Raw genomic sequence first — 10,485 nt, forward strand, 5'->3', positions numbered from 1 at the left:
ACTTGTTAGTCCGACAAATTTCGCGTCCTTGTCAGGGTCTTCGGTTCCTCCCAGAGGATCTTCCGGCGTGCAGAGGATCTCCAGCAGGAAGCAGGGAAAAGGTAAGGAGGATGCGCGAGATCGTCCACCTGCAGGCCGGCCAATGTGGCAACCAGATCGGCGCAAAGGTGAGTGCAACCTGAAAGAATATGAAAAAAACAATAAAAAGGGATCAGATTCACCTGGACCGATCCACAGTTCTGGGAGGTCATCTCCGACGAGCACGGAATCGACCCCACGGGAACATACCACGGGGATTCGGACCTCCAGCTGGAGCGCATCAACGTGTACTATAATGAAGCCACTGGAGGGAAATACGTGCCCAGGGCCATCCTGGTGGACCTGGAACCTGGAACCATGGACGCCGTGAGGTCTGGACCTTTTGGGCAGATCTTCAGGCCCGACAACTTCGTCTTCGGGCAAAGTGGAGCCGGGAACAATTGGGCCAAGGGTCACTACACCGAAGGTGCGGAGCTGGTGGACTCGGTGTTGGACGTGGTGCGCAAGGAAGCCGAGAGCTGCGACTGTCTTCAGGGTTTCCAGCTGACCCACTCCCTGGGGGGTGGCACAGGAGCCGGCATGGGCACTTTGCTCATCTCCAAGATCCGGGAAGAGTACCCTGACCGCATCATGATGACGTTCAGCGTGGTTCCTTCGCCCAAGGTCTCCGACACCGTTGTCGAACCCTACAACTGCACCCTCTCCGTCCACCAGCTGGTCGAAAACACCGATGAGTCTTACTGTATCGACAATGAGGCACTCTACGATATCTGCTTCCGTACCTTGAAGCTGACAACTCCCACATATGGAGATCTGAATCACCTGGTCAGCGCCACGCTCTCAGGAGTCACCACTTGCCTCAGGTTTGAGTTTTGGATGTCTAGGAGTACCTTGGTTTTAATTAGGGTGTTTAAAAGTACCTTGATTTTAATTAGGGTGTTTAAAAGCACCTTGGTTTTAATTAGGGTGTTTAAAGTACCTTGGTTTTAATTAGGGTGTTTAAAAGTACCTTGGTTTTAATTAGGGTGTTTAAAAGTACCTTGGTTTTAATTAGGGTGTTTAAAAGTACCTTGGCCTTAGGGTGTTTAATGAACCGAACCGAATTAAATCTACACCTTCCCCAGGTTCCCAGGGCAGCTGAACGCGGATTTAAGGAAACTCGCCGTGAACATGGTGCCGTTCCCCAGGTTGCACTTCTTCATCCCAGGGTTCGCTCCTCTGACCTCCAGGGGCTCCCAGCAGTATAGGGCACTGACTGTCCCAGAACTCACTCAGCAGATGTTCGATGCCAAGAATATGATGGCTGCCTGCGACCCCAGACACGGGAGGTACCTGACAGTTGCAGCTGTCTTCAGGGGCAGGATGTCCATGAAGGAGGTGGACGAGCAAATGCTGAACATCCAGAACAAGAACAGCAGCTATTTTGTCGAATGGATCCCCAGCAACGTGAAGACCGCCGTTTGCGACATCCCTCCCAGGGGCTTGAAGATGTCGGCCACCTTCATCGGCAACTCCACCGCCATCCAGGAACTCTTCAAGAGGGTCTCCGAACAATTCACCGCCATGTTCAGGAGGAAGGCCTTCCTTCACTGGTACACTGGAGAAGGCATGGACGAAATGGAGTTCACAGAGGCTGAGAGCAACATGAACGACCTCGTCTCAGAGTACCAGCAGTACCAGGAAGCCACTGCTGAAGAGGATGGCGAGTTCGACGAGGAGGAAGAGGGCGAAGGCGAGGACAAATAATTTATCCCCAGCTACCTCTTCTGCACTGAGGAAAATTTTTCATTTAACCATACGCGTATTTCTTTGAACGGTGCCAAAGAAATATTTTAATAATTCAGAGAATAATCCAAATAAACTCGAATAAATTGGACGCGACGTTTCTTCGGAATCGTGACAAATAATTTCAATTTATTTCAGTTAAATTGTTATTCCTTCAATGAAAGAAATACATATTTCCGCGGTGATGCTCAATGAAATATTTCTTTGGTTCGGTGAGTTCTTTTTCTCAGTGTGTTCTTGACCCGACGCGATGTTCCTCCAAGCTTTGTAAATTGTTGTAAATTGTCCCAAATAAATTGTTTTGACTTCGGCATCAGTGTTGAGGTACTGGTGAAAATTTTGCACAATTCTAACGTGGAAGAGGCAGATTTATCCTGGAGCTCGATCTCGTGAGCCATTCTCACACCTACGATCTCCTCGAGTCGCTTACGAGGAATCTTGGCGTCCTTAATCTCCTTACAGAAAAGTCAGAGTGATTTGCTGAACGCCACGAGATACGCCACCGTACAGTACATTATTTATTCGTAACAATTGTCAACGTAAGAATTCCTCGCAGAATTTCGTCTCAGTCATAGAAGACCTTGGTCGACATCGGTCGGTCCCATTCATATCGATCACTCTTGTTCGGTCGCCTGCAGATCGATCGCCACGCACGAGGGAGCATGACTCTCCTCCTCCTCGTAATTGCGATTAAATTATTATAGAGCCAGTCAACAAGAACCTTTTTCCCTGGAATCCGTCGAGTCGAGATAATCGCTTCGTCCTTCCGAAACCTCCTCTTGGTTTTCAAGATCCGCTTCGATGGGACTAGAAAGCCTCGTTTCCCGTAAACAGTACATGAAAAAGAATACCATTAATTATTCCAGAAGGCATTCCTTTTTGTATTATTTCTTAATTAAAAATTATTTATATTATCTGGAGTTGTGGAATTTCGTTATCGCTTATATGGAGTCGAAAGTCGGGCAATAAGATTTATCGGCCCTCTCTTCCCTGACTCATTTCCACTTTCGTCGTCGAAGTCCTATCAATTGCCCGTACAATGCGGCACTATTATTTGACAAACGAGCCGTTTCGCCGGTGTAATTCGTAATCGATAGCCGCTCGGTAATCGAGCGGCGAGCGGATCCCCTTAAGGCGGTATCGAATGAAAGTGGAGCGATAAAATGCAAAACCCTAAGGAAAACCTCCTGCGATTGGGTGGATCTGTGAACGAGTGACGCCGACAGGGGGTAGGGGTAATTCCTTTTTGCATCTATCACCATTCTCTACTACTAACATTCTCTTCTATCGGCTATCTACTCGGGGTATATATAAGAGCAAGAAGGAATGGCCGAGCAGTTCACCTTTGCAAACAGCCCAGCGATTCCTACACCCTGGAAACCATGTTCAAGTTGGCAAGTACAAGTACAACCTCGAGAAAGCAGGAAAAAAATGAAACTCGGCTTGAAAAAATTAGTTACATATTTTTCTCTTACAATAACGCGGAGACTTCAATGGCTGGACAGGCGGTGACCCTTGCGCGATTTTTTATTTTCAATTTTCTTCTCCTGAAAAACGGCGGCGCTTAATTTTTTTTTCACATAGAGATGAACAAGCGAGTGACGTTGATGGATAGTAGAATTAATTTCCTAGGCTTCGATGTGATTTAGATTTTTTTTTTGAATAGTCAGAAGGAACGCTTGGAGACTTCAACGCTCGGACAGGCGATAACGCTTGCGCGATTTTTCTGTATCTAATTTTTCCCTCGTGAAAAATGGCTGGGTTATTTTTTTTTTACATACAGATGAACAATTTAGTGACAAGGATATAGGAGAATTAATTTTCTCGGTTTAGGTGCGATCTTGATTTTTTTTCTCGAAAATTCGGAAGAGAGCGATCGGAGACTTCAATGCCGGGCAGGTGACGCGTATGCGCATCTTGCCGATGCATTTTTATTAAGTAAAAATTGATCAGGGTTAATTTTCTAACTTTTACGAGAATGAAGAAGGATTTTTTTACATTTCCAGGTAGTCCTTTTGGCAGCAGTGACGTATGTCTCCGCAGGAGTAATCGGAGGATACGGCGGATACGGAGGCTACGGTCTAGGTCATGGATTCGCGGTCGCCCCTGCAGTCAGCTACGCTGCACCTGCAGTGACCTATGCAGCCCATTCTGCACCTGTTGCATACACGTCTCACGCATCTGTGGTAGCTGCCGGTCCTGCAAACTACAAGGTACTCATCTTCAACTATTCTTTCCTCTGAAAAATCTGGACTACCTCGAGGAGGAAGTGCATTAAAAATCTTGTCTGATAAAATCGTCGTGTCTTATCACGACGAGAGTTCAATGAGCGTCCCCTTAACGAGGCTTCGGGCGATCAGCGACCGATCGGAGAAAAATCGACAACGATCGAGGAGAAGGCCTTCACAATGAGGTCAGGGGTCGTCGGCATCGAGAAAAGGTGTCGACCTTTTCTTAAGGTTTAAAGGTCTCTCCTTGCCGATCGCGTGTCGGCAGAAAACGGAATCGCTAAAGGCCAATCGATTGCGATATCAATCGGTGGCATCGATCACACGCAGCTCCGTTTACGTGTCATTTCTCTTATTCCTTCAAGCCTTGCCTCAGGACGCTTAGAAAGGAAGTCGGCAATTGTGCGAAAGGACTTCGAAATTAATTGTGTATTAATTATAAAAATCTTAGAAAATAATTCCCAGGGAATAAATGATAATCGACTTTGATTTTCAGGTCGCCTACGCAGCTCCAGCTGTGGCGAAGGTTGCCGTGGCACCTGCACCTGTGGCAAAGGTTGTAGCTGCACCTGCAGTCACCTACAGTGCGCCTGCAATTGCTCCTGCCGTGGCCAAAGTCGTGGCCGCGCCTGCAGTTGCATACGCCCCTGCAGTCGGATATTCCCATGGGTACGGGTTCGCAGCTGCACCTGCACTTTCCTACGGCCATGGCTACGGATATGGATACGCACCCGGGGCGTACTATCACTGATCGAAACCGACTCGCCCCTAAATTCGCCAAATCCTGCCCGACTTGTAAATAATTCTTCTCGCATCACCGAATGTCGAAATATACTTTTGCAAATTTTGTAATTTACACCGAGGCCTCCTGAGTTTTCCTTGGCATATACTTTCCTGTCTCGTAAATTTGCCTCCTTTTAATTTGCGAATCGTGCAAGTGCAAGGCAATTTTCGAGAGATAAAACCGAGGGCGAGTGCGCGCTCTCCCCTTTTCGCTGCATATCCTCCTCGGCTTCCGAAAAAGGCGGCGACTCGTAAAACAAGAAGAAAGCGGATAAAATATGACCGCGAATCACGGGATCCTCGAGGCACTCTCAAGGGCTCCAGGAAAAAGGAACAAGAAATCGCAGACGACGTTAACCAGGAGGCCACGAAGAAAGGCCAAAAAGCGGACCGAGGCCGCCTCCATATCGGGTTCGCAGATAAATCCGCGTTTCCTTCTCCAACCTCTCCCTCTCTTTCTCTATCTATCAACCCCACGTGCCTTCCGGAAGCCGATTAATTTAATCGATCCCCCTCGATTTAATTAAAATTAAATTTAGGCCCGAAAGAGACTCAGGTAAAATGTTGAAATCTGCAGGTTGGAGAGTGCAGATGTAAAGATCTCACCCTCGAGGTATTATTTAAAATTCAGGTTAAATTCAAAACCTCTAAGTTAAAGGGTGCAGGTGAAAATTCCACCCTAGACGGTTTAATTAAGCCCAGGTAAAATTGAAAGACTCAGGTTAAAGAATGCAGAAGTATATTGTCATCTCAAGGAATGCAAATAAATAGAAGGCGTTGAGAAGTCCTTTGGTCGAGCTCAGTGGACGAGGCCGATGGCGGGGGCGGCGTAGGCGACAGGTGCATGATGAGCGACGACAGGTGCATGTGCAGCATAGGTCAGGTGCGCAGGGTGGGCGGCATAGGTGAGGGCAGGTGCAGCAGCGACGGCCAGGGGTGCAGCAGCCACGATGGGGCTCTTGTAGGCCACTTTGTAGGTGTTGGCGTAGCTGGTGGCGACGGGCACCGAATGTGCGACTGCAACTGCAGGTGCAGCCACTACGGGTGCAGCGTGGACAGCGTGCACTGCGGGGGCGGCCACGACAGGTGCAGCGTGGAGGAACCCAGGAGCAGGGGCAGCTGCAGACAGGGCCACGAGGGCGAAGAACACCACCAACTTGTACATGGCTGGGATATCTCTTGACTTCTTCGACTTTGAGTTTGCTCGAGTTTCGACGCTGCTGATCGAGTGGTGCCTCCTTCGATTCGAGCCGCCTTTTTATGCGCCTTTTCCCTCCTTCTACTCGCAATTCGGTAACCGCCGGATTCCTTTTTTTTCTTTCTCCTCTCCTGCGTTTACGCACCGAGGCCTTGCCCTCACGAAAAAGACCGACAAATAGATACCACGGGGGCACGAGAGAAAGAGTGATCTACATACGGATCGCTCCATATACGGCGGTCGCTATGAAAATCGAATTAGCATACGAGTCGGAGGTCGGCTTTCGAGACGGCGGCCTCCAGCCTTGACGGACACCTCGGACCCTATCACATGGATGGGCCTTTTTTTTCTCTCTCCATTTCGCTACGTCACGGTGGGATTTTCATTTTTACGAAAGAGACTATGGCGACCAATCGTGAGGGCACTTATCCGACCCTGGCGGTGCACAATCCTTTTTTTCGCCATTTTCGCGGCGTCGCAATTCCTAAGAATCTATGTTTATGATTCATATGCGGATGTAATACTTTCTGATATTTTTTTCTAGTATGGAGAGATAGGGTCTATTTTTTTTTTATCATCGAGGAAATCGATGGAGATGCATCGTAGGGTGTCCTGGGGGTCGTGGACACCTTCCCCAGGGATTATCCTCGGATTTTCATTTTTACGAAAGAGACTATGGCGACCAATCGTGAGGGCACTTATCCGACCCTGGAGGTGCACAGTCCTTTTTTTTCGCCATTTTCGCGGCGTCGCAATTCCTAAGAATCTATGTTTATGATTCATATACGGATGTAATACTTTCTTATATTTTTTTCTAGTATGGAGAGGTAGGGTCTATTTTTTTCTATCATCGAGGAAATCGATGGAGATGCATCGTAGGGTGTCCTGGGGGTCGTGGACACCTTCCCCAGGGATTATCCTCGGATTTTCATTTTTACGAAAGAGACTATGGCGACCAATCGTGAGGGCACTTATCCGACCCTGGAGGTGCACAGTCCTTTTTTTTCGCCATTTTCGCGGCGTCGCAATTCCTAAGAATCTATGTTTATGATTCATATGCGGATGTAATACTTTCTGATATTTTTTTCTAGTATGGAGAGATAGGGTCTATTTTTTTTTTATCATCGAGGAAATCGATGGAGATGCATCGTAGGGTGTCCTGGGGGTCGTGGACACCTTCCCCAGGGATTATCCTCGGATTTGTGATGCTGATAGGAATGCGCTTGTGTTCGCTGGGTATCTTCATGGTACTCTGGTCCAGGTCACGAGATGACCGGATTAATTGGTCGAAACTTACGAGGGGGATTTGTGTCACGTATCGTTTCTGGGTCCTGACGAGACTAGTTTAACGGATTGCGCGAAGTGCGTTACTCAACCGACATGTAACCAGGGTAAGCAGTCAACGTAACTGCGTGACTACGAGCTCGGTATCGCAAATAGACCTGCATTATGTAAATGCAATTACCGCGAACGGTGCAGTCGACCCGCCACCCCTGTACAGTAATTAACGCGTTGGCGTCGCATCTTCCTTATCCCTTATCGAAGTGCGCATCGAAATCCAGACTGATATCTATTTACGCTAGTGAACCTGATTACGAGTCGTCCTGTATGACTAAGCGTGGATCAGGGGTCGTTTCCCATGAAACACCCGTGAAACACCTCCTCCTTCGGGACTTTATTCTTAAATAACTCAACAAGGGTTTGATTCTTCAGGATTTTATTTTTCATCACTTAATTCTTCATAATTTCATTCTTCATAATTTAATTCTTCATAATTTCATTCTTCATAATTTAATTCTTCATAATTTCATTCTTCATAATTTCATTCTTCATAATTTCATTCTTCATAATTTCATTCTTCATAATTTCATTCTTCATAATTTCATTCTTCATAATTTCATTCTTCATAATTTCATTCTTCATAATTTCATTCTTCATAATTTCATTCTTCATAATTTCATTCTTCATAATTTCATTCTTCATAATTTCATTCTTCATCACTAGACTCTTCATCATTAATTCTTCATAATTTCATCCTTCACTTGATTCATCACTTAATTCTCCATCCCTTTACCTTTCCTCACTTGAATCTCTCGCAGATCCTCGAGTCCTTGGCTTTATCCGGACGTAGAATGGCAGAAGAGCTTCAGGTTGGGGGGCTTCGAAGTGGTCCTCCGACCTTGGGGTCGCAGGATCGGGGGCAGAAGAGCGCGGCAGGGGCCGACTATAAGAAGCGTCCCGCCTCGAGATGCTGCATTCAAATCCCCGAAGAATCGAGGAGTACCCACTCGTCACCCAGGAGGTCCAGATCCCAGAAGAACCCTCGCCATGTTCAAGCTCGCCCTGCTGTTGGCCCTCGCCGCCTGCGCCTTGGCTGCACCTGCACCTGGAGTCCTGCCGGTCGTGGCAGCAGCTCCCGTCGCCGTGGCTCACCACGTCCCAGTGGCCACCAGCTATGCCAACACGTACAAGGTCTCGGTGAAGACGCCCGTCGTGGCCGCAGTCCCCGTGGTGAAAACCGCCCCCGTGGTGGCAGGACCAGTCGTGGCTGCAGCACCTGCCTACACCTACGCTGCTCACGCTGCACCTGTGGTTGCTCACGCTGGACCTGTGGTTGCTCATGCTGGACCTGTGGTTGCCCATGCTGCACCGGTGGTTGCCCATGCTGCACCTGTGGTTGCCCATGGTGCACCGGTGGTTGCCCACGCTGCACCTGTCGTCGCCCACGTGGCCGCAGCTCCTGTCGTCGCAGGATACGTCCACTGAATCTGAATATCGCCCTCCTTCTAGTCAACCCGCCTCGATTCTACATTCGACTGCATTAATTAAAAACTCATTGATCGCAATAAACACATTTTCTCAACAGACATTTGCTCTAATCCATCCCCCTTCCATAATGACCGAAGAATTTGAACCTCCCCCTAAGATACGCTAACTTAAAATCTAACGCCTTAAACAGTCTTAACACTAGATACTTAAATAAGGCCTTAACAATTTCTTAGTATTAATTTAATCTTAAAAATACGGCGAACTAAGGAGACTCGCTGAAGTCCTTTTCTTCAGATTCAAGGACGAGCGTCGCTTTGGAAGGTATGGAGGTCCCATAAATGAATGTCAGCCGGTCCCTCGCCTTCCCGATAACGATCTCAGCCCCAGGGCGAGTGTTCATCTCGTACATCGGGTACTTAATAATTACAAAAGGTGCTCATGTACACTTGTACCGCAATGCATCTCCTGTAATCCGAAGATCCCCTTCTGCCGAGTCTGTCCTACCCTCGCGTCGAACTCTCCGCGACGTCCTGGACGTTTCTTCGACAAGAAGGGGGAACGCATTATTATAAATCGCAACATTGGCCGAAAATATTCTCTCCGTAAACTGACCCGCCATGTCGCAAACTGACCTAGCGGACCCAGTTTACTTTTATCCTCGACATCCAGAACGTTCTTGCGCAAACCGCGAGACTTTCGGCCGCCATATTGCTCGCAGTGATTCCGGTCTTATACAACGGGGTTCGGCTGTTATGCCAGGTCGCTTTCTTCTCATAACTCGATGACTGGGGTCGATCCGTCATTCGAGTCACGCTACGAGACGTGAGCAAGCCTCTTGCGTGACTATTAGCCATTCCAGAATGTGTAACTCGTAGAATTCCCGATGGAAGTGTCGCCGATCGAAGGTTGCAGCGTCGATCGATTGATCAGCGATCTCGAGCTCGAAATAGCAGCCTCCGATTTTCTGGGCCCTCTCGGGTTACCAAACTGGTGGTGCCGCAACCTGAAGTGAAAGGGCCCGATCTTGAGCTTCCCTTTCTTCCCTTTCTCGACTCTTCGCGGGCACCGCTCTTCACCTTAACTCCGTTCTTTTCGCAACGGACGGGCGAATAATCGACTCGCCAGAGAACGAGATACTTTCCTAAAGGATTCCCCCGTTGATTTACGGCCGCCAAGTTTTCACTGCGCATTCCCAAGTGCAAGGATATTGCACTCTCGTGGTTGCCGTGCAAGTTCTCGAGGCGACGCCAAGTGCATCGCGCAGCCATGGCGAAGGACGCCAAGATGATGAAAAAAGAAATCCCTCCAGTCCTTTCTCGACGCGAGTCGATCGGTACCAGTTGAGAAAAACTCGCTCTATTTCCCTGGAAAAAAAGATATCGAGGAATACTCTGCATTGATGGGGGATTTTTACCTTTTAAGAGACATTTTCTGTGAGGCGGAGGTCGAGTATCGATGGAATCCAAGATGGCCGCCTTGGAAGGTTCCGAGTGCCCTTAGGAAGGAAGCCCCACAATTAATCGCAGATTCTAATACGACCGGCGGATAAGCGGGCGATAAAGCGTCTGTAAAAAGGAGAAGCGAGGCGATAACCGACTCACCGTGTGTATATGCGGCGTCGGTGCGGAGAATTCAAGGCCTAGGTGAACGAACCTGCGGAATCGCCAATGGCCGCCAGCATCC

General features: G+C 48.3%; 2 protein-coding genes across 2 annotated transcripts; both read left to right on the forward strand.

The window, feature by feature from the left end:
* The first annotated feature begins 38 nt into the window (after nucleotides 1–38).
* On the forward strand, nucleotides 39–1,836 carry LOC105695148 (tubulin beta chain). Its single transcript, XM_012416473.1, has 3 exons — nucleotides 39–167; nucleotides 238–902; nucleotides 1,164–1,836. The coding sequence occupies exons 1-3, from the start codon at nucleotides 111–113 to the stop codon at nucleotides 1,783–1,785; spliced, it is 1,344 nt and encodes a 447-aa protein (XP_012271896.1). The 5' UTR covers nucleotides 39–110; the 3' UTR covers nucleotides 1,786–1,836.
* Nucleotides 1,837–3,177: 1,341 nt separating this feature from the next.
* LOC105694935 lies at nucleotides 3,178–8,799 on the forward strand. Its single transcript, XM_012416077.1, has 5 exons — nucleotides 3,178–3,218; nucleotides 3,831–4,037; nucleotides 4,549–4,801; nucleotides 5,639–5,921; nucleotides 8,133–8,799. Exons 1-5 carry the CDS (start codon nucleotides 3,207–3,209, stop codon nucleotides 8,797–8,799), a joined length of 1,422 nt encoding a protein of 473 aa, XP_012271500.1. The 5' UTR covers nucleotides 3,178–3,206.
* Nucleotides 8,800–10,485: the final 1,686 nt, after the last annotated feature.

Source organism: Orussus abietinus, unplaced genomic scaffold, assembly GCF_000612105.2.
Source record: "Orussus abietinus isolate OABI.00-Male unplaced genomic scaffold, Oabi_2.0 scaffold35, whole genome shotgun sequence".
In the NCBI taxonomy this organism is placed as follows: Eukaryota; Metazoa; Arthropoda; class Insecta; order Hymenoptera; family Orussidae; genus Orussus; species Orussus abietinus.